Here is a 24,181-nt window from a genome sequence, read left to right on the forward strand (position 1 = left end):
GCAAACCTCATTACGTTAAGCAAAATGGATGAATAGAGTTTGGTATTAAAAAATGGAAAAATCTGTTTTTACAAAACATTATGTTACAGTGATGTTGACCTTTGACCCTCAGGCTATACAATGCCATCATTGTATTATTTTATTCTACTACATATTTGTGAAATTTTGTTGTAATGAGTAAAAAATATTGAGTTATGGATAAAATGTGTTTTTTGAGGTCACAGCTACTTTGACCTTTGGCCACTAAAATCTAATCCTTTCATGAATAACCGAATATATGTGTTAAATTTTGAAAAATGTGAATTGACCCATTGATGGAAAAGAAGAAAAAATATGTCTAAAATGGAAAAAAGACATTTTATTCACTTGTGAATTTTGTGGTTGTTGAAGCTTCATGTGATGAGCTTCATGCAGGAATGCAAGATCTCAAATCCATGTAGTTCTCGAAGCTTTTCCATATGTCTGCAAAGAAAGACACAGGGTATATTTGAAGAAAACACAACACCGTCTTGAGTGGGTTGATATGTGATTGAAACCACTGTGTGAAGTAATGGGCTGGAAAACTAAAGATCAACATTCTCAGCACAATCACAGAGGGGCTCTTTGGCCTGAAGATACAGAGAAAGCCCTGCTAAGAACAAAGAGGATGCGTTGGCTGCTGTCATCTCACATTATTTGGTTACGTCAACACAAAATCTTAAATTTACGCTCACATAATCTTGGTGCTACATTATTTCATTAAGCTGTTGAGCTTGCAGGTAAAAAAAAATCCACTTGTACCAATAAAATGAAATTAAGTATGACCATCTGGCAGTGATGAGCTTGAATTATTAAGAGCCTGTTTGGCTCCATCATAATTGTCAGAAAAATTAGACATAAGACAAAAAGTCCTTTACAGATCACATTATGGAGATAAATTCAACTTTTAAAACTGTAACCGTCCACAGACATGTACACTGAAGATTATCAGCCAATCGATCATGATTAGTTTGTATGTGCGATATTCTAATATTTATGTGACATTGTTTCCCAAAATTTTCATTCCAATAAAGCTCCCAGTGAATATGATTTCACAAAATCAAATATTGAGAAACAGCGGAATTCTTGAAGCTATAAGCAAACATCATTTTAATTTACATATTTTTATATGCAAGAAACTACATATTGAATATTGGCCTAAAGCAAGGGTCGGCAACCATTGACATCTAAAGAGAGATTTGTGGACAGAAATTAAGGAGCCTGAAGCCAAAAAACATCCTTAATATATTTTATCTCAAAGTAGTGACTGTGAGAAGCTGTCATTTGTCAGTATTGTGCAGTGCAGCAAAAACTGACTGGTATGTGAGGGCTTTCTTTACAATAGAGTATACAGATGAATGCTCTCACAAAAATAAAAATGTCTACTTTTACTGCTACTACTACTACTACTACTGCTACTACTTCTATTTTTGGATTCATATAGTATAGTCTCCATAGAGTGCGTAGAGTCAACATATTTACAGCTGCATAACATCAGAATGGGTTTATGGTTGCAACAATAATAGCAAAATGTTTAAAACACAAGTTTTTATATGTTTTTGAAAAAGACAGAGGTTGTCTACCACTGACCTAAAGGTTTGAGCATCAGTATAACCCAGTAATTTACAATAAAGGATATGTCTTAAATGCAACAATTATGAATAATGTAAGGCTGTCAATGTATTTAACCAGAGCCCTAACATCCCCTCTCATCACATTGGCTCACTGTCAGTGTGGCATTTCGTCTGGTCTATCAGTGCTCCCTCAGGCTACGTTCTACAATGTAATCAACAGCATGTGGTTTATAAAGTGGGGTGAGAGGGCACCTGCGCTCAGATCGGCACAGCTTCCCAAGGGCAATCGCTGCATTTTGCTGCACAGCTGTCCTCTTAGCGTCCCCTGCAGCGTGGCGCAGCAGTATCAACACAGCGTCAGTGCCCAGCAGGTTTCTGGCAGTTCCATCCACCTCGAGGCAGTGGGCCATACACAGCGCTGCATTTCCTGACACTATCTCATCTCCACTGACAACCAGCAAATGGCGTAAAATGGACAGCTCTGTGAAAACAACAAAACAACAACAAACCAGAGAAGAGCAATACTGGTCAAATACTGGATATTCACAAGAATATATGTTAGTGCATGAAATTTGGCACTCAGTATAAAGTCATTCATATTTTGGAGTTTGTATGAACATATATTTTTGCCTCTTTAAAATTGTGTTGCATAATAGTTACTTTTCTAAGATATGTTTTTGTCTATTTTGTGGAACAGTCTTATTATTTGTTAATTTATTTAAGAGTAAGGGTGAATTGGAGGAATAACCATCACCTGTTTGAGAGGAAACGGTGGAATCAGCCACTGTCTTTATGTTAGTGTGAGAGGGACTGATACAGTCTGTGGCCACACACCGTTATATTTCTGTGAAATTTAAAAGTGAAAATAAAATTACTGGATAACATACTGCAGTGTTCTGATTTTTGGAGTGTGAGACACGAGTGGAGCTCCATGAGGATGACAAGATTAGAAAGATAAAAACTAGAACAATAAGAACAGCCAAGATACAATAAAGCATAGCTACGTAGCTATATACATGCATATGAGTATAAATGTTCAAATATGTTCATGTATGTACACACAAACACACTCGATCTGTATACTAGGTCAGCTCTGGGGTTTTATTCATGAACTAAAGACAGAGCTTTAAAAATGATACTCCGGCATTGAATACAGCATCGAAATGTGGTTCAACAAAACTCATAATAAAGACAGTAGAATATCAAGGAGAGCCTCATACACTTCATGAAGTTTCCTTTGGCAAAGCAAATTTGTTCAGCACCAAAAGGCAGCCAGACTGCCATTCTGCTGTTATGATGCTGGACAAGACAAGTAAAAAAAATAAAAATAAAAAATGATGCTAACATATCAGTCATTTCTCACTTTTATCAGCCTTCACCAGCTCCTCCCGGGCCAAGTGACTGGCAACAGTGCACACTGTCAGAGTTTTGATGGCGTACTTAGTGGCATTCTGCCCAGTTCCCTGAGTGGGCACAGATAAAAATTAAATCATATTAAAACAAGTTGCAATGTACAGTATGTTGGTAAACACTAATATTTGGCAAACAAAGGTCAATCACAAGATAGAAATATCAATACTACATACATAATGGAAGTATGTAACACATAAATAGACACAACAGTACTATGAATGACACAGTTTATTTTCTTATGGCACTTTTTAATAAGAAGAAATGTGATGAGAGATGACAGGCGTCAGGATATGTGAGGTATGAAACAAGTTTTGCCATTTTAACAGAAACCTGACCCCATCTACTTTCAGCATATGTACCTTTAGTAGTCGACACATGGTCCTGACCACGCCACCCTGAATAACATGCTGAACAGCCTCTGAGGACTGAGGGAGGACAGTGCTCAACACGCCTGTGGCTCTCTGGAGGACAAAGAATACTGTCATTTAAAAAGAAAGTAATACAGGATATTTTTAAGGTAACATCGGGAAAAGAGAGCAGAGAAATAATGGAAGGAAAGAGAGAACTTGTGTGGGATAAAAGCCGTTATTAAAAAGAAAACAGCTTGTGCAGTAGATTGAAAGAAAAGTCTGTAGAATAGTGTGGTAAGAATAAAGGGAAAACTGTTTCAGAAAATGAAGGCATCATATTCACGGTAACATCACAAGACAAGGATATGATCAAGTCCTGTTGGTAGAATTATACCTTATAATCATGAGATTTCAAAAGGATGAATGAACAAACAGAATTAGAAAACACCCACTCACTGATGCTTGCTTTGTTTTGGATCTTTTGTAGCTGATGTCTCATACATTATTATCACACATTTAATAATACCAGGACAACAATTTGGTAATTTCCACTAGCCAAATTACCAGACATAACAAAATAAGTGAAAATAGTGTAAAAACTCTGTAATTTTTAATTGAAAAGCAGAAATTACTCATTTCACAGGCGGCTTTATCAAAAACCTCTGATGCAATAGATGAATCTCGATTTCAACTGGTGCTACTGTGAGTGCAGAATTATGACTGCTCTAGTTCCTCAGTGACGGCCAAACTCCAACTAATTGCATTTTGAAAAGTCTTTGGAGTGTTATATTTTTTACTGGATGGAGCAAAGTAAACTTCAGAGGATGAGACTGGCATGTACAAAAGAGGAAGTGTAACACATTCCTTGGCTCACACTTAACCCTTTTCACCCTAAATTTATTCATGTCAAAAAACAAAAGACAACTACACCAGTAATTGGGTCATCTGGGACACTGTGGATAGAGATTTAAGAGATTAGAAAAAACAAAATGTTGCTTTTAAGAAAACAGATGTCAAGTTCAGAGACAACGAGGTGAAACAAGAGCAGGGAAAAATATTGAGCAAGTAGAAAAAAAAAAAGGATGTTGATATAAGGCGACAAAAATGAAAAAGTGCCAGGCAGTGAATGAGCACTTAAACAGAGTAAAGAGACAGATGGGTGGAGGTGCAGGGCTCTGAGGGCATCACATAGGCAGTGTGAAGATGCTATAACAGCCATTATCACAGACAACAGCACCTGGAGCTCGAGTTTTAATCAACTCTAATGACTCATATACAGGATCCTGTGAACAATTTGGATTGTTTCCACCTTTTGGGGCACATCGTCAGTGTGTTCAAGTCCAAAAAAAGGCCCATTACTCAAGACAGATGTCTTTTATTTTGTCTAGTTACCTGAAAGAATATCTTTACTTTTCAGGATGTACACATGGTTGCGAAACAAACAAAAGTTTGCAACTGCTGTATAAATCGTTGCATCATATTGCAAATGATTTATTTTGAATACCTTATTTTAGTCCGCACAGTAATAATAATAAGGTGAAGACTGCAGTGTACTGCCAGAGTAAGGTGCACTCACGGTTATAATGCCTCCATCACTATCCTTCAGCAGGCCTAGACAGGAGCTACAGAGTGAGACACCATGTTCCTACAAAGAAGCAGACCAACAGCAGCCAAGGCAATTTTCACATTTCAATAGGTGACATCACACTTCAGAGCTGCCATCCTTTGCTCCACTTTCTAAGCGCTATGGATTTTCATAAAATAATTCACTAGAATATAAATAACATAATTTAAGCACAAATAGGGTCAAAATACTATTCTTTATTACCCTGCAAGGGGAGTGTGAGGGGAGGCAAGGGGTATTGTTTTTGGTTCCATTTGTTTGTTTGTTAACACTCTATCAACAAAACTATTGGTTGAATTCATACCAAATTGGGTTTATTGATTGCCAGTGACCCAGAATAGATCTGATTACATTTTGGCAAAAGTAGGTCAAAGTTCACATTTTTTTATGAATTTTTAAAATGTTCTTTTTTTCCTCTTTACTTATAATGGGCAAAATTTCAAATGTCTATAAAAATATAATTTTTGTTTCAATTGCCTTCAAACTTGGCACATATATAGAGGCGATTTATATGCTGACATCAGCTGGATCGATGCCAAAATAAGCTACAATAAGTGCAAGGGGCGGGGTTTGTTGTCCCTAGCATTACTTGTTTTTAATTTACTTTCCTAATGACATATAGCTCATAACTGTTCAATGTTATTGAACAGTTATGAGTTATTAACAAAGTTATTAACAAAGTTGTGCCTTGTATTAAAACACTTAATATAAAATAAATGCAGTGCAAATCACATCACCTGTCTTACCTGGATGGCTGGAGAAGTGACAGTTGAAAGGTTGATGATCAGTCCAAGCAAAGGGTAAAGGATTTCTCTGTATTCATGTTCCCTGCATTGTTTCTGCAACAGACGACAGGTTCTATATTCATTAAATTGCACAGAGAGGTCAAATGGCAGCAAAACATTTTTATACTACTTGAGTGTCCTTGTTACATTAATACTTTATTAAAACATTTTAATTTTAAAGTATCTGATAATAAAGAACTAATCTAAGTAAAGGTCAGTAAAAGTCTGTAATCATACTGACAATGGCAACCAGAAAAGCCTTCCAACACTCTGGATCATGACAAAGATTGTAGCGGATGATGTCATCTTGGCCCAGAGAGCTGATGACCGATATCAGTGCAGGATGAAGAGATTGATTGGAAGCGTTGATATTTTTCTGAAAGCAAAACATATTTAGACATACATAGTGCACACATCACACAATAAAATACCTGTACGTATACAATGCATACTGATTAAGAGTGTGAAACATTGATAAACATCTTACCAGTATTCCTGTAAAAGGGCCAGTGACACAGTCTGTCATTACAGTCCTTAACTGAATATGAAATCTGGAATAAAATATAAACATATGATATGAAATTTCGGGTTTGAAGTCTGATAAATAGAGCGTTATCACATACAACGTCATGCAGTTTTAAGAATAAAACCAAAACAGAAATATTGATGAAAGTCTAACATTGACCCATAAGAGCTGCTACAATGAGAACAAAATCTCTGAAGGATATACAGACTCTTTAGACAGGGAAAATTGATCTCCCCATTTCACTGCTTGACACCTCGACTTATTTCCTGCTGTGTTGGTTAGCCTGACTTGTCCTTTCATGTCTATTTTCATGCAGAGCCAAAGAGAAAAAACACGTTAAGAATGGCATTTTGCTTTCAAATGACATTGATGCTTAGATAGCACAGTGATTTGTTATAGGTATCATGCTTTCAGTTTCTCCAAGGCCCTTTTCTTGACATGCTGTAGATTTATTTAAGAGCAAGGATAACAAACTATCCATTGGGTTATAGTAAAAAGTATCTTCAAAAAAGTATTTCTCTGTCAGAAATACTTTTTATTGTAGTTTTTAACCCTCAAAGACCTAAACAGCATTCAGGGACAAAAAAACATATACTGATCTAAAGTGAATAACTTTTGAATCATTAATCCTATTAATGCAGTGAAATATTTCAGATTAAATGCAGTTTTTAATTACTTTTTCAGAGGTATAAGATGTGTTTCTTTTAGATTTTTAGATTTTAAGAGGCTTCATAGTGAACATGGAAATACTGCCATTTTCTACACCATTGATGCACCACTAAAACCCATGTAGTTTGACAAACAACAGTAGTTGCAGACATGTGTTTTTATGTTCAGTTAATATATTTTGCTGAAAAGTCACTTTTCCTTGAGTTTTCTCTGTTTTTATATAATAATCTTCAAATTTACTCTGAGCTTTTATAAACATATACATGATCAGTAAGTTAAATAGAGGAAAATACTCGATTTTCACTGGAATATACAAAATGTAAAGGACAAGAAAGGTTACTAGTGGGCAGAAAAATAGTTCTAGGTCTTTAATGGTTAAGGAGTGAAGAGAATAATTCAGGTGTGTTTGTTTGGTTATGTATTGACAATACTTCTTTTCCGCTGCAAAGTTCTTCAAAATGTTGACCGCTGCATTCGCCCGCTGCTGTCTTGGCTCTGAGACGCATGCCATGACGTTCTTCACTAACCTTTAAATAATGAATAAAATAAAAATAGGACAGAAAATCAAGATAGTGAACATTTTGTGCTGAGATATTGAGTCTGTGCACCTTTGCACCTATCAAAGTGATTCTAATTATAACATAATGAAGTCTCCTTTCAGTTTTTTGGAAAATCAAATTAGCAGTAACTCAGGTAATAATATATCATTCAGGTTTTTCCAGTGTGCTTTTTAAAACTTCATAAGAGAACACTAATATCCACAAAATTACACCAATTCCATTTAATATAGACGACAACATGATGAGCAGAGAACAGGACACAAACAAGTATATGGCCCAAGGCTGGCCCAAGCCCCTCCACTATCACTGCAAGAGGTCCAGGGTTCATATCCCGGATGAGTCCCCACTTTGTCATGACCTGGCTCATAGCCATAACAAAACAACCAAACACAACAAGTACAGTTAACCAAAATTTATCATAAGTGACAAAAGAAAGCCAAAATAATCCAACCAAATGACAAGAACCAAAACTGAAACCATACCTGGCCAGATAACAAACAACTCAAAACACAAAGGAACAGAAGGTCTGAGCTGTGCAGCAGCACAGCCCAAAATGAGCAGGGAAGAGAAAGAGGCTGAATGCCTCTCAGGCTTTATAGCCACACCCCAGGTGATTGCAGGAGACAGAGCGCCTGCAGGCCCTAGAATTAGAGGATCTAGAAAAGAAACTAAGAAAAAGAAAGGCTGGGCCGTGACAATTGTAATGTGCCATACTAAATTACTGCAATAACAAGTCCCCTTTACAAGCAGTAATGCCCTACTGCAGAGTTAGAGGAGCAAAAATTATTTTTGTTTGTGAGTTTGTTTGTTTTTGATCTAGCCAAGCCTGCAATAATCTGTGAAACTTTACAACAGAAAATTTTACAAAGACAAAAGACAATTCTTACATTTGCACTTCCAGGTTTTCCATGGCCAAGTTTCTGCCTCGTGGCGTTTGTGAATACAAACATAGTAACACCAGGCTTTCGTGTTGTATTGCAATATGCTCTGAGGCTACCAAGTCAACAATGGCATTCCTAAAGACTGGACATGTCATTAGCATCTTCTGATTTTCATCTGAAAACATGACAATATAATAGTTAATTGGGCAAAGCAAGGCACCATCTATAAAGAACACAACAACAAACTCTGGAAATAATTACCTGAGCTGTAGCTACTATACTTATATTACTTTTTATTTAAATATTGCTATACCCAAGAAAAGGCTCGCGAATTATAGTAATAGGCTGAGGATTCAGACATAATACAGCAACAAAAGATTGTTTTAGTAATTAATTTGTGTGTCTGCAACCATAGTGAGAGCTAATTGCTACATGGATAAATATTTTAAAGAAAAATAAAAAGAAATTAATAAATATGTAAAATTATTTAGCGTTATCTACATACCATTTCCACAACAGCAAACCCTCCATAATTTCAGAACAGACACACACATCTCCTGGCTGAATGGGTCCATTGTTTTCTGTTGCAGACAACTGTGGAGAAATTAAATTTAATCATCTTTTCTTGTAACTGACATAATACAAATTAAATTTAAATATTGCTCTCAGATAATGATTGTTTTTTTCTGCACCAGAGTATCTCAATAACTATATTTTAATATGAAAGATGCAGACAAATAGATACAGAATTACAATGTTGCATGTGACAAAAGCTCTTAATACGTATTTTACTGTCAAAAGCAAGTAAATAAAAGCAGACAGGAAGCAATTCAGCACAAATGTTGTGAGGAAAAGTTGGAAAATCGTGTCATGTCTTTAACCCATAAAGACCCAAACATCCACTGGTAACCAAAATCATTTACTGATATAAAAAGTTAAATAACTGTTGATCCACTAATCTTATTTATACATGTAAATAATTGGTGTAAAATGCAGTTTGTTGTCTTTTCATGGTCATCAGATATCACCCATTTGGAAGTTCAGAGGCTCTGTAGTGAATGTGGAAACACTGTCATCTTCTACATTGATTCACCAGTAAAATCCATGGAGTTGGATAAATAATGGAGACACTTGTTTTTATGTTCAGTTAATGATGTATTTTACTGGAAAAACTCACTTTTTCTTCCATTTTCTCTATTTTTGATAAATAACCTTGAACTTTGATTTGAGCTTTTATTGAACATCTACATGATTAGTAAATTAAATATAGGAAAATACCTGATTTTCACTGAAAAATGCAAAATACAGAGCATAATATTACAATAAATAGTGATAAAGCATTTAAGAGGAGTTTAAAAAAAAAAGAGAAAAAATCATTTGGGAACTGCCACAAAAGTAGCACTGGGCCTTTTTGGGTTAACCCTTTATAGGGCACATGTTGAAATACTCTAAAATTCTAAATTTAAACCCTAGTGTGTTATTGGAGAACCTAACAAGACTTTATTACTTTTGTGAAATTTTTCACAATTTTTTATTGTCATGTAAAAAATCAAGGTCAACAAAGTTACCATATTTGGTTCCTTGCCCATATGTGGCAAAAAAAAAAAAATCCAAGAAGCATAGATTTAAAAAAAAAACACATGAAAGAAGCATGTATTTTAGAACATTACAACTATGTAAGTGCTGATCCAGACACCTGTCAACATACACATTATTCCCTTGAACATCATTACTTACATTAGTACCATTACTTCATGGTACCTAACAAAGCAGTTACACTCCAGACCCTGTAGACCACATTGGACCTAAGATTGTTGCCTCACTGTCCTCACTATAACTATTGCTGTCACTGTCTTGTAATGTGTGTGGAAATTACCAAAAATAGTCACTCGCCTGATAAAAGGTTAAGATACTATAGTCATCCTTCCGCGTTTTTCTTCGGGTTTGGTTCTCCAAATCAGTGTAGAGCGTATTTGAACTCAGAGTGCAGATTTGATCAAGACCGACAACGGTGACAGCGCACTCATTTGCTACATGTATTTCTTTGTGTAGCATGTATATACGGCTCGTAGCAGGTTCCCACTGGATATTTCCGTCAAGTTCAAACTGCATTTTCCTTTACAGTTCTTGTACTTTCCACAGGCTGTGTTCCAACTTGAACAATGACAGTACTAACAATGGAACAAAGGGAAAGTATGTGACATGTTAATAATAACCTTAACGTAAGGGAGTCACAATTTGCATCTTGTATTAAACACCCCCTTCTTTGTAGGACAGAACTCTGGGCCTGTGCTCATTTCACTGTTCATCTCAATCTTCATTGTGATAATCGTTTCCTCTTTGGGCTGTGACACAAACAACCAAAGAGAGAGAGAGAGAGAGCAACAGGGGAAGGAAGAGAGGCCAGAGAATGATCTCCTAGTTTAGGTCATCATTGTCTCTGTATGCCCCTGTCTCTGGGTCCATCTGTCAAAGCGCCTCTGAGGGCTGACAGCTACCTCTCCCACTGGTCTCCTTACCTCCTCACTGTGTCATTGCTGCTGATGATACTGAAGCCATTGTTCAGTCTGAAAAGAGTCTGGCCAGTACCTGTTAGAAGAGAACAGCAGGAAGTATAAAGAGACAGAAAACCATAAATCATCGGCATGTACCTCAACGCCTCTCCCTTTTAGTGTAGTTTGCTGTTTGCTTGCTCACTGGTTTAGAGTCAAGGGCAAAAAAGAAAAGAATAAATAAAATATGTTGAGGGAGTGTATATTGAGGAATGGTTTGTCTTCCTCTGATAAGGAGAAGCGGGAAAGTAGAACAGAGCAGCGAGGACATTCTTCTGGGGGAGAAAGCTTGTAATGTCAGCCCTTTCACTTGTGACTTATGTAAGTTTTGCCCTTTTCTTTTGAATGGCACTATGAGACAGCCGTTATATCATTTGACAGTAAGCTTCTTTATTCATCTAAATGAAGAAAGACGAGACGTTTGACTGGAAGTGTTTGCCATTCCACAGAGTACAGCAGCAGCAGCAAACAAACACGATGTATTACAAGCTAAAACTAAAATTGACAGTAAGCATCACAGTGCGAGTATTTGATAGATTGTGCTTTTCTTAGCAATAGGCTTCCAGCTTAACTCCATCACCTCCATCTGCACCGGCTGTATTGTAAAAGTACATTAATACATACAAGGTCTACATGAGGGCAGCAACAGACCATGTCAAGACTACAAGCTGAAATCTAGAAAAATAAATATCCCTGGGAGGGCCATTGACCTTGATGAATTGTACTGTTTTGCAAAACCTAAAATTTTTTACCTTTTGGCAACAGCTGAAAAGAGTTTTACTCATAGTGGTGAGTTTCAAAGTCATTTGTTGGGTCAAAAACATGTACAAAAATATCAGCAGCTGGCAGAAGAGGGCTGAACAACCTGAGAGCAGAGCAACTGATGCCTGTAGGTTAAACAATAGCCCCTTTTCACAGAGGACCGAGTAAACAAATATCAGTTACATATAAACCTGCTTGAAAACGAGCATTATAAAATGGGTGCATAGAGAGAATGATTGTGTCTCAGAAAACATTGCACTTTGATAACTTTTCACCTCAGATAACTTTTTTTGGCACTATTCGCCCCAAAATATAACGGAACAAGCTGTAATGGATGTCGCCTTCTGTTTGTAGTTGCTGATAAATGACTATAACCCTGGAATATGCTGTATATAAATATCTATGATCCCTGGTGTCTACAAGTCTTCTGTCCATCTACTGGATCTCAGGCTGTGCTGTCATAAATCTATAGTCACTGAACAGGTAACACCATCCATTGTTGCGTACACTAAATCTGACAGTTACACACTTGAGTACAGGTGTGAGTAAAGGTTATGGGATGGACACCTGCTCTCACAGATGTTTCATGAAACTACTCCCCAGACAGCTCTGCAGAGACTTAATAATGTCTGCTGTCATTCAGAGACAACATCCTTCCAAAACCTTTCCAATAATACATCTAACATCTCCTGAACAAAACAGGAACTCATACCCAAAGCTCTCCCAAATTCTTATAAGTTTTAATCTATCTTTAAACGGCATTACTTGGCTGATATAGTAGCAGACATTAACGGTGTGGCAACAGCCTGCTCAGCACTTCTACAATCAAATTACATCAATATTCACAGACTAAGGGAATGTGTAATTATGCTAATTTAGGTGATCAAAAACATGTCACAAATCAAATTACACATGCACCGGATGTTTCACTGGTATAAACAGCTAAAAACAGCTGACAGCTTGTTGTTTTTGATCTGATAATGGAAAACAAATACAAGAAAGTTGTTCTGCACAACCTTTTATGCAATCATAGTGTCACATTACAGTTTTCCACGGTGTATTTACCTGTTGGTTGGTTGGTAGTTTTGCTTGTTTGTTTATCACATAAAACATCCACTAACTAATGCATGACAGCAGTAATTCTTCAGAGGGGCCCTATAAATACTCAATCACTACATAAGGCTGAGGTGTTGCTCTTTAAGTCCTGCTTTATATTCAGGTTACTATGTTTGAAACCTGCACACCCTGACAAGTAAATGAAGCATGAAGAGAAATCTGTGATGGGCAGATAACCTTGGTCATATGTAATACTCGATATGAGTCCTCAAATGCCGCATTAACAACGTTTTTTTTTTCCATCACGTCTCACCATCCTGCCCTCAAGGCTTACGGTTGCGTTTTAGCTGTAGAGCCTAGAAACAGTAACACCACTGAAGCAGGTTACTGAAGAAAGAATAGTGACAAGGAGATAAGAGGAGAGAGATAATTGTAGAAAGCATCTCCCAACAGAACACTCACAGTCAGTAACCACTTTTGACAGAATCTCCAACCCGCCACAGTAGTACAGGGGCATATGGCCAGGACTTGACAGCTTCTCTAGCAGCTGGGGCACCCTTGTAGTCTCCTCCTTTCCCTTGTTAAAGTCTTGTTGTGCACTCTTCTCCTGAATCTCTCTTTCTTCCTCCAAATCTACCTGGATCAGGTACTCTGTACACAGAATATAAAGACAGAGAGAAACGGTGAAAGAAACAATTCTAGACAGCAAAAAGTCTGCTAGTACACGGTATAACAACTGTCCTAAAATGACCTCTTAAATGTGCACTTAGTGTGGAGCACTTCTGTTGCTGCTGATGGATTACAAATGTAATGCTGTGCTACATAGGGTAAGACTGGGTGAAAGAGACTGTAAAACTGTGTACATAAGAAATGGAGTTACTAAATATAGAATACAGTTGAAATTAGTTGAAAGTAGCACCTTTCACTCAAAACACATTACAGTGATAGGAAACATGCGGCATCAGAGTGACACTGCTGTAATGAATGCACTGTAATCAAATGGGCTGCTACTCAGAGTCATTAGGGACGACATCACTGACAATCAACTCCGTGGCATTGAAGAATTGGTCTGCTAACCTTCAGTCTGCCTTTAATTTGGTGCAAGTCAGCAACACAGGATCCTTTCTCAATAGAGGTAAGAGTCTTACATGCTATAACACAGAAACTTAGACACACTAAAAGCCTTTTAAAAGGAATAAATTAGTTCTACAGCTTGAGATCATGTGACAGTACAACAATAGTATTGTTTACCTTTCACCATTTTTTCTCTCCCAGGCTCAATTTCCACTATCTTTCCAAAGCAGTTTCTGGACTGAAAGAAGAGGAGAATTTGGCTCTTTACTGATAACATGGCAGGTTTCTGTGGTCTTTAAAAGAAGCATTGATTTCAATATGATTCTGGTCAGGTCCCACCACAAGAGTGCCAGCAGCTCAGTCAAGTCAGTTTTGTTCCCTATTTCTATGCATATCATACACCGGAACTGTCAGAATATAGATACGTTTCCTCAGCAGTTAGATTTGATTTTAAAAAATATGATTAGGCATAATGGGTGGTAATTATACTTACCTCGTTATAGTTCTTCAATGCCAGGTATGCTTTGCCCATGTGTACATAAGCCTTTATGCACTTCTCGTTACACTGGGAGAAAAAAATGATAATGGGTGTTGTAGTGTTTAAAGCACTTCATCAGCGGCACATCTACATAATGAGGATCCAATGTTTCCGTGTTGATAACAGTGGCACAGCAAGTCACAAATATTCAATCTGAATATCAGAGAAAAACTCCACTCTGGAAATCATGGCATGTATAACAAGAGTATGATTACTTAAATCAATGTGATGCTTTATAGACTATATTAATCATCAAAAATTAGAATAGTCTTCATCCTAAACTCCTCTTGAGTAACTTTAGGAAATAATTCAGCTTTGACAGTTTTTAGCCTTAACCTCTTAAGACCCAGCTATGGGTTTTCTGTCCACATTTGTGGACAAGAGTTTCACAACTTTATACAAAAAAAAGAAAAGAAACCTGTCCACCACAAAGGACATTCCATAAAAATTTTAAAAACTGCATCTGAAAAAACTGTTGCATCATGATGTTTCCAATATAGACACTTATTTAATAAAAAATAAAAAAGCTTGTACTTTGCTGACATTTCCTGGGTCTTAGGAGGATATAGAGCAATGATACAGTATGTGACCAAACACTGTTCCTTGCTAAGATGTACCTTTAATGCCCATTCACAGTCATCGATGGCCTCCTTGTACTTTCCTAGCTTGATGTAAGCCTACGAAGGTGTAAACAATGGACAAATAAGAGCAATTCAACAGACAGGTGGAAGATCAATACGGCATCAACAAGAAAAGTGTGAGACTTCTGCAGAAACCAGTCACTTTGTGAGTAATAAGACAATATGCATAGTATATTGCAGACACCGAAAAAAATGCACGATAATTAACTCATAAAGACCCATGCTACTTTTATGTCAGTTTTTAAATGAAATTGTCTCTATATCTCACCTTTCTTAACCCTATATAGGGCACTCATTAAAATACTCTGAAATTCAAAATTTAAACCCTAGTGTGCTATTGGAGGACTTAACAAGACTTTATTACTTTTGAGAATTTTTTTATTGTCATGTAGAAAATTAAGGTCAGTGAAGTTACTATATTTGGTTCCTTGCCCTTATGTGGCCAAAAAAATGTACTGTGAAAGGAACATGTATTTTAGAACATTACAACTGCGTAAGTGTTGATACAGACACCTGTCAACATCCACATTATCCCTTTGAACATCATTACTTACATTAATACCATTACTTCATGGTACCTAAAAAAGCAGTTACACTCCAGACCCTGTAGACCACATTGGACTTGAGATTGTTGTCTCACTGTCCTCACTATAACTGTTGCTGTCATTGTCTTGTAATGTGTGCAAAAATTACCAAAAATAGTCACTTGCCCAATAAAAGGTTAAGTGATTTATTGGCATTTATTTATAGTATTATCTGTATTTTGTATGTTCTCAGTATAAATCAGGTGTTTTCCTGTATTTAATTTACTGATCATGAAGATGTTCATAAAAGCTAAGATTAAAGTTAAGAGTTATTATTTCAAAAACAGAGAAAACTGAAGAAAATGTGACTTTTTCAGGCGAATATGTCATTAACTGAACATAAACCAAGCATTTCCATCTACTGTCATTGATCCAACTCCATGGGTTTTACTGGTGAATCAATGTTGTAGAAGATGACAGTGTTTCCATGTTCACTACAGAGCCTCTGAACGTCCAAATGGGTCATATCTGATGATCATGAAAAGATGACAAACTGCATTTTATACCAATTATTTACATGTAGTGGATCGACGGGTATTAAACAGTTTAGATCAGTAGATGCTTTTGGTCTGTGATGGATGTTTGGGTCTTTATGGGTTAAGTTACAAACTTAAATACAAGAAAAAGTATTCACTTGTGCTCGGTTGGTGTACAATGACTGCATGTCCCGCAGTTCAGCCAAGCCATCAGTGTAATACTTCACAGCAGTTTCATAATCTTCTAGAGCATAAGCTTTATTGCCCTTGTCTTTGAGAGCTGCAGGGACAAGAAATTAAAATGTGTAAATATACATACTGGAAGAGCAAGGTTAGCATTGACTTTCAACCACATCTTTAAGGGACAAAGGTTCACCCACCAGATGCCCTTTTCTCATTTTCAATCCTTCTAGATCTCCTGTCAACAATATCTTTCTCCATAGCCGTTATGAAATTCTCTGGAAAATATACAATTTTGAGAATGCAAAGAACAAAACTGTCAAGGTGTATCAAAAAATTACATTATATTACATATTTTCCTTACAATTATGTCACTAGTTCACATAGCTAAGCCTTTTTAGAGTTTTTCTCTTTTCAAGTTTCTGAATCAATGTAAAATCTGAGCACGCGGAGTAAAAAGTATGACATGTTATACACTTCAGTTTAACAGTTCGGATTACAGGTCCAATTTTCAACCTTTTGAAACTTGCTGTAAGGATCCCCACACAATAATTACTGTTTGTGATTGTAAATACTGATATGTTCCCCCAATGAGTTGAGTCCACTTTAACAAATATAAGATGGTGGTAATTGAAAACCATTTCACCCTCCTCTGCCTTAAACACAGAATTCCTTTCTCTCCCTTGTTATGTGAATTGAATGAAATGATGTGTGAACTTCAATCTAGCAGTCCACATAGAGAGGTGTGAAAAGTTCACAACTTACTACTGGTATTGATCAGCTTAAATGTAAAGTGCATATAAACCAAGACCTGTGAGTCCCTAAACAAATCAGTGTACTCCTGACCTTGACATGGTTGCAATTTGATAGATGTGTGCTAAGGTAACATCACGCCATTAACCAAATCCTGTATAAACTGAGGAGAAAAATATAAAACATGTATGTGGTCCAAACATGGCCATCCCTGAAAATAAAATTATACTGTATTGCTATAATACTAAAAAATACACTAAAATTTGCCCTAAACATAATCTTAAGCAAGTACAACATGAAAATTATCTTCAGACAAACCAACACGCTACATCAAACATGCTACAAGGTGGTCACATGGACTGACTAACATAGGCTGAGACTTGATTTCTTATTGTCAGAAATGTTGATATTCACACAGGTAGCTGAAAACCCAAGTGATATCTATAGAGACTGCATCTTTTACAGCCGTGTTTATTCAGGCAGGCTATTGTCTGGGGAAATACAAATAGCAGTGTAGCAAACCACATCCCTCAGCAAAAACTGTTTACTACACAGGCCTAAATAAAACACTTTCAGAGATAAAACTATTTGAGAGATTATATCATTTGGCATTTTTTTATCTAGATTTTTTATTTGATTTTAACCGTCTTCGAATTCCTTTAATTTCATTTCCTTTTTTTGCTTTGGAATTGTCCCTAGGGATATACAAGGCTTCTCAAACAACAAATGCTTTTTATCTCATAAAAGAGCAAATACATTAGTATAAACCATTTTCAATTTATCATTTCCATATGCAGACAACATTTTGGAGATGGAAATACACATATCAGGTTATTCATGTAGGAATAGTTCCAAAGCATATTTAGCATTTCTTATCACTTGTCAGCCAACACATCCAATATACATATAAAATAGAGATTTTGTCTATGATAACCAACATATCTCTATGTTGGTTGACAATTTCTGCTTCAGCAATTTCAATTTCATTGCAAAGGGCAAGAGAACAACTTGTTTTTTCACTCACCTACAGTTTGATTTTGTGGGCTCTGTAAAAAAATAAAATAAAATGAAATATTAAAAAAAAGGAAAAACATAAAACGAGTTAATGAATGTAAATAAAAGAAGTTCATCTCTATTCATTACTCCCACCACTAACATTGCTATTGACATAGACATTATTCACAGGATGAAAGACTGAGACGAACCAAGACAGACAGACAGACACACAGACAGACAGACAGACACAGGCTTTATCCGTGTGTGCCTTTACCAAGGGCATCTGTGTTGGTGGGTTTGTGTTGATTGTAGTCTTGCTGACTTTTTTTCTGCAGGGTTCATTCATAGCAGCAATATAGCAATCAGCTTTCTCCAGTGCCTTTGTCTGGACCTCAGTATCAGTCGAGTTCAGATTATCCACAAGCTCACCTGAGAAGAAATACTTATCTCATAAGCACTAGGATTCTGCTATATTAATAAATACTAAAGCAATCACTATAACACTGTAGAATGAACATTCGAACATTAGTAACTGTGAAATGTAATTCGACCTTCATAAAAATGTCCTACATCATAATAGCATTATGTGTTTTGTATATGCTCATCCATACACAGTAGGCATTTTTCTGCATTTTAAGTACGTTTGCACTTACGAAATTATAAGTAAAAATGTAAGGTTAATACCAAAAAGTATAATGTTGCTGGAATTTTTCTTTTGTAGCTTGTAACTCTTTACATCATCGTTCAGCAACAACATAAACACACTGACAAAACACGCTTAGAAACGCTAGCTAAAGACGAAATGAAGGCTTCAACAGACAAAGGATATGTTTTGCCTTTAGGTTATAAAGATGGTACTAGTTTAGCTAATCTACGTCTGGTTAATATGCAGAGCTGAGGGCGTGTATGACTAGCACGGACAAGCTATTAAACACTTACATATATTGTCAACATTCTCCAAAAACCTCTCAATGTCTTCAAGCTGGTCCATCATTCAAGTACAAGTGGCTTTTGTAGATTAGCTGTTTTGTTTTTTAGCTGTTTTCTTAGCTCACACTGACGCAAAACTTTTTCACTGCTCTACGTTGTTAGTTGCTATAGTGACCACGCGATGCGTTCACGTCTATTGTAAACTTCAATGCCCTCTGTCAATGGGAAAAATATCAGTATGAGGCTTGACTGTCCCAAACGTTGGTATTTTTCCCGTTTTATTTGTTTATTTATTTATTTATTTATTTATTTATCACTGTTCTTTTCTTTTGTAGAATTAGTAGTTTCGTTAGATTGATTGAACACACTGTTTTCTTCTCTTGTGAATTGTTGTCTTTGGGAATAGACTATTGCTTAGGTGTCAAACTCATTTTAGTTCAGGGGCCACATACAGCCTGACATGATATAAAGTGTGCTGGACCAGTAAAATAATAGCACCAATAGGATAAGAACTTTTGAGTGAAAAAAGTAAATTCCGTAATGAAAATATTTACATCTACGAATTGTGCTTGAACATAACATGAACAAATATGCACAGCTTGAAAATTCTTTAGTTAAAATAAGTGCAATGTTAACAATATTATGCCTTAGTTTATCATTTACACATGCGAATCACAACTTAGAGATCACCATGGATCTACAAATGCACAAAACATTAAATAACAGGGAGAACATTATTAAAATTCCTCATATTTCTCTTAAGATTTCAGATATTCACATTTTTTGTAAAAGGCTAGTCTGTAAATGTAAAAATTTTTGTGTAATTTTACTTTTTTTACACTAAAACAATGAGACAAATTTACCATTTTCATTATTTATAGGGTATTATTATAGTATTTGACTAGTCTGATCCACTTTAGACTGAAATGACCTAAAATTATTTTAACATCCTTGATTGTTAATATCTTCAGTGTAATTTTTACATTTCACAAATTCATCCCAGGGGCCGGATTGAACCCTTTGGCGGGCCGGATTTGGCCCCCGGGCCGCATGTTTGACACCTGTGAGCTATTGTATGTATTGTCATGCAAATAGAGCTTGTTGAACTTAAATTAAACATTGTTACAGCACAAACAGTACAGAGTTTTTATAACAAAGCTTTTCAATTGCATATATGATGCTTTTTTTATTCATTTCATTTGTTCAGGTATCACTTCCTCCACTTTATGTTGAATATTTATGCACAGAGTAGAACAACTGCAGTGAAAGTTAAGCACTGTAAAATCTACATTTGGAAGAGTCGGAATTAGTTTTATTTTGTGCAGCAGAACATTCCTCACGGCTCTACACGGGATTTTAAGATGTATTAAATACTTAGATGACAGAATGTTTTTCTGCGCATGTCCATAACATTCACAGTGTACTGTATTTGGAGTGGTCAGATACACTAAATCCCATGTTAACATTAAGTACAGGCCCAGTTTGGGGTTGAGTTTTTCAACAGTGACAATCAGACCGTCCTATACAAGCCCCCCTTCGTTTTTCATAGCAGTATAGATCAACACTGCCTCCCAGTGGTGATATGTCTGCACAAGACAGCTGTGCAAAGACATTGTTATATTATCTAATATTTTATTAGATTAAAACAGCGTTCTCCAAAGATACACATGGAAAAGTACAATAGGTAAATAAACAGATACCAAAAAGGAACACGGTGAATAAATGATTTCAAATGACTACTATTATACTACTGCTACTACTACTACTACTACTACTACTACTACTACTACTACTAATAATAATAATAATAATAATAATAATAATAATAAATTTTAGACAACTGTGTTGGGTCTTTTATGTTGTTTGTATAATAAGAGGTACACTGAAATATCAGTGTACTGTTGAAATCAGATTTAACGTAAATTTGGGGTTTCATTCCCCTGAAATGAGGTAATAGTGGGGTTTTTTTTCCTTTCACAAAGTGAGATCAGTATTGCTCAGTCACTTAGTGTGGCAGCTTCCTCTGTTAAGCAAACCTGCCAGTGAGTGTTGGCAGATTTCTTGTGACAAACCCAGTGTTCCTGTGTGTCATGGTCTGTGACAGAGGTGATATGACAGCACATATCCACACCACAGATGCATCCATGATCTATACACTTATTAGAGTTTAAGTGAGGAAGACTGCATTGCGTTAAGAGCCTGTTTTACATTAATATAATTTATGGTTCTGATGCTGACATGAATAATTTAAAACGTAACCTCAGCTATGATGTTCATGAATGTCATATTACTTTAAGCTCACAATGAAATCTGTCCACTTTCATTCCTTTTGTGGAATAACAAGATGACATAAAACACAATTATACAGCTAACAGCTTGTCAGGATCTCCATCTTACTGCCTATATGACAACTTTAAGTGAACACAGTGCAAATCTCTGAATGACAGTATAAAAGAAACAATTTACACTAAACTTACGACCAATGATTAATCATCTCCGCAGGTGAAATTCAGATGCCATATTATGTCAAGGATGATTTGTATGTTTCAGAATATTCATGTGTGGTAAGTGTTGCAGTATAAATGAGTTTAAATTTAACCATGTAAAGCCTGAACCATTAAATATTTGTTAGAAAATTCCAGTTCTTTGAAACTGGAGCCTTTATTGGTCCTTCTGAACAACCCCTTTTTTTTTTTTTTTTCAAATACCAATTTCCATGTGTGAGTTTCAATTGTGTATAATATTTGATACATTGGGTCTCAAATATTATTATTTTTGAACAAAGAAAAACATAATATAACACAAACATGTCTAGCAAATTGATAATTCCTTTTCAAAATTGTCAAAGTTCTACCTCCTTCCTCATTAATGACAATCTTGTAGTGTCACTGGAAAGGCCTCTGGTGAATGAATTCCTCCCTCCTGGTGGATTATCTGTGTATTACGTGTTTCTAATTGGATGCATCAGGTTTTTCAAGAAAAAAAAATCACACTGATCATGTAGAGGACTTCAAAACTCATGTATCAAATATGATACGTTTGGCATTATAGGGTTAAATTCCACCCTATATACTTTATGTTCATTATTACCTCCACCAAGGAGGTTATGTTTTTGTTGGTGCTGGTCTGTCTGTCTGTCTGTCTGTCTGTCTGTCTGTCTGTCTGTCTGTCTGTCTGTCTGTCTGTCCGTGTGCAAGATAACTCAAAAAGTTATGGACAGATTTGGATGAAAATTTCAGGAAATGCTGATACTGACACAAGGAACTAATTTTGGTGGTGATTGGTGGTGGTGGTGGTGGTGGGGGGGGGCACTGATCTGCCTTGGTAGACGTCTGTGCTCTACGAGTGCTTTTCTAGAAAAGAGAGCGCAGACCTTCGCCAAGGCAGATCAGTGCCCCTACCCCCCACCCCCACCCCCAGTCACCACCAAAATTTAATCATTTGTTCCTTGTGCCAGTATCAACATTTCCTGAAATTTTCATCCAAATCCGTCCATAACTTTTTGAGTTATCTTGCACACGGACAAACAGACAGACAGACAGAATAACACTGGGGGGGGCGCTGATCTGCCTTGGCGGAGGTCTGTGCTCTCCGAGTGCTATATGTTATTTATGTTATGTGGGTTTTGGCACATGTAAAACTCAGAGTGAACATACTCATTGTTGTTTAACTCTGATCAGCTGCTCTAAAAGTGAAAACTCTGGGTTTATTAACTCAGAGGTCAGGGTTTCATCAAGGGTTTGTTGCACCAACTTCCAGAAGCAGGATCATTGACCATCAGGGAAAATATCCAACATTAATTATGTTTTTGGTTGTTGCTGAAGAACAGGCCACATCACTATGGACAACTGGCCTTTATGGATCATCTAATGAAGGAATGAGAGTGTTGAGCTCATTCTGTCCAGATCAACAGGCTCAGAGGAAGCTTTCAGTCAAAAACAGCCTCAAACAGTACAGCTCTTTATACAGTGTACATAAAGGAATTCCAGTTGCACTACGTTAATCATCCTCACTTGTTATTTCTTTGGATCTGTCTTCATGATATTTGAATCAGCAAATATGGGGTAGATTATCATGGCTGTACACGGGTCTAATTTTACACTGACTGTGCTACATCTGCCATGTTCCTCAATGACTGACTTGAAAGGTTTATTAACAAGATGAAAAGGAACCATGACAATCAAGAGAGATCACAGTCATGTACTTGGACAAGTAGACAGGCCTTGATAATAATGACTTTCAAAAGGAATAAAATTGAATGTGCACTATGTATGTATGTCAATAATTAACTGAGACTGGGAACGTCATTGTCCATAACAGCTGCACACTGTATTATGTGTGGATTAAAGCCGAACAGAATGCAGTTATTTCTGTGAAGGCTTTCAGACAGGCTGGGCTCCAATGGCTATTACATCATATCTCACAGGAGAACAGATACTGGCAGAACAATGCTGTGATTGATTTAATGCTCTCCACTTTATCTGCTTTAAAATCCACTCATGGCCCCAGTCTTTCATTTTAGGTAATCACAAAAGATCAACTTAATTTCAAAACCGCATGAGAAGCTACATTTTGAGATTAGTTTACATTTTGAATACTGCAGATACTTCAGGTTCTGCACATACACAGTGCAATACCAATACTGTAAATGAGACCTTTACATACAATATAGCAGTGTTTGGTCACCAGTCTCTATTCGGTCTTTATTGTATTGATACACAGAAAAGCAGACATTTCATAACATGCAACGTAAACTGAACAGTTTGAAAAGTTGAACAGTCTCACTTGCGGTATACCGGTACCTTATAACAGTGTTCTTCAGCCGTGGGGTCGGGACCCCATGTGGGGTCGCCTGGAATTCAAATGAAATGAAATTTCTAGAAATTGCTAAAAAACAACAACAACAAAAAAAAAAACCATACTAATAAAATACATTTGGTGAGTTGAGAGAGACAATCACAATCCATAACAGACATGACAAACTGTGAAGCTGAAACTGCAGCACTGTGGTACTGTTTATCTTTCAAATGTTCATTGTAGCCGGTTTAAGATACTGCAGCTCTTTCATAATTCATAGTTTGAATTATTATTTGTTCAGTATTAATTGTCAGCCTTGTAAATCCAAGCTGGACTGACTGTACATATCCTGACCAAGGGAAATAAAATTCTCACTTTGTGCAGTAATCTACACCTGGCTTTTCTGCCTCCGTCCATAATAATATAGTACATTATATAGACT

The 24,181-nt window shown here is 36.4% G+C and overlaps 1 protein-coding gene across 2 annotated transcripts; it reads right to left on the reverse strand.

Moving 5' to 3' along the window:
• Positions 1–332: 332 nt before the first annotated feature.
• On the reverse strand, positions 333–19,080 carry ttc12 (tetratricopeptide repeat domain 12). 2 transcript variants are annotated; one of them, XM_030152355.1, is made up of 21 exons: positions 18,952–19,080; positions 18,287–18,441; positions 18,041–18,062; positions 16,464–16,541; positions 16,242–16,363; positions 15,000–15,059; positions 14,338–14,409; positions 14,022–14,082; positions 13,233–13,421; positions 10,920–10,989; positions 8,906–8,994; positions 8,407–8,575; positions 7,391–7,486; positions 6,252–6,315; positions 6,006–6,140; positions 5,726–5,818; positions 4,932–5,000; positions 3,365–3,466; positions 2,956–3,055; positions 1,845–2,073; positions 333–462 (listed from the first exon to the last, which is right to left on the reverse strand). In XM_030152355.1, the coding sequence occupies exons 1-21, from the start codon at positions 19,004–19,006 to the stop codon at positions 393–395; spliced, it is 2,100 nt and encodes a 699-aa protein (XP_030008215.1). In that variant the 5' UTR covers positions 19,007–19,080; the 3' UTR covers positions 333–392. The 2 variants fall into 2 exon arrangements, with proteins under 2 accessions (XP_030008215.1, XP_030008216.1); XM_030152356.1 differs by lacking the exon at positions 16,464–16,541.
• Between the last annotated feature and the right edge of the window lie 5,101 nt (positions 19,081–24,181).

This window comes from Sphaeramia orbicularis, chromosome 13, assembly GCF_902148855.1.
Source record: "Sphaeramia orbicularis chromosome 13, fSphaOr1.1, whole genome shotgun sequence".
NCBI lineage: Eukaryota > Metazoa > Chordata > Actinopteri > Kurtiformes > Apogonidae > Sphaeramia > Sphaeramia orbicularis.

Bases quoted from the DNA above. Each gene is read 5' to 3' on its own strand.
- ttc12 (XM_030152355.1), bottom strand. From the start codon at position 19,006: ATGATGGACCAGCTTGAAGACATTGAGAGGTTTTTGGAGAATGTTGAC. The intron at 13,422-14,021 runs GTAAACAATACT...TTCTGTGTACAG, and splicing joins GAGAGAAAAAATGGTGAAAG to AGTACCTGATCCAGGTAGAT. The intron at 3,056-3,364 runs GTACATATGCTG...GTGCCCACTCAG, and splicing joins CCATGTGTCGACTACTAAAG to GGAACTGGGCAGAATGCCAC.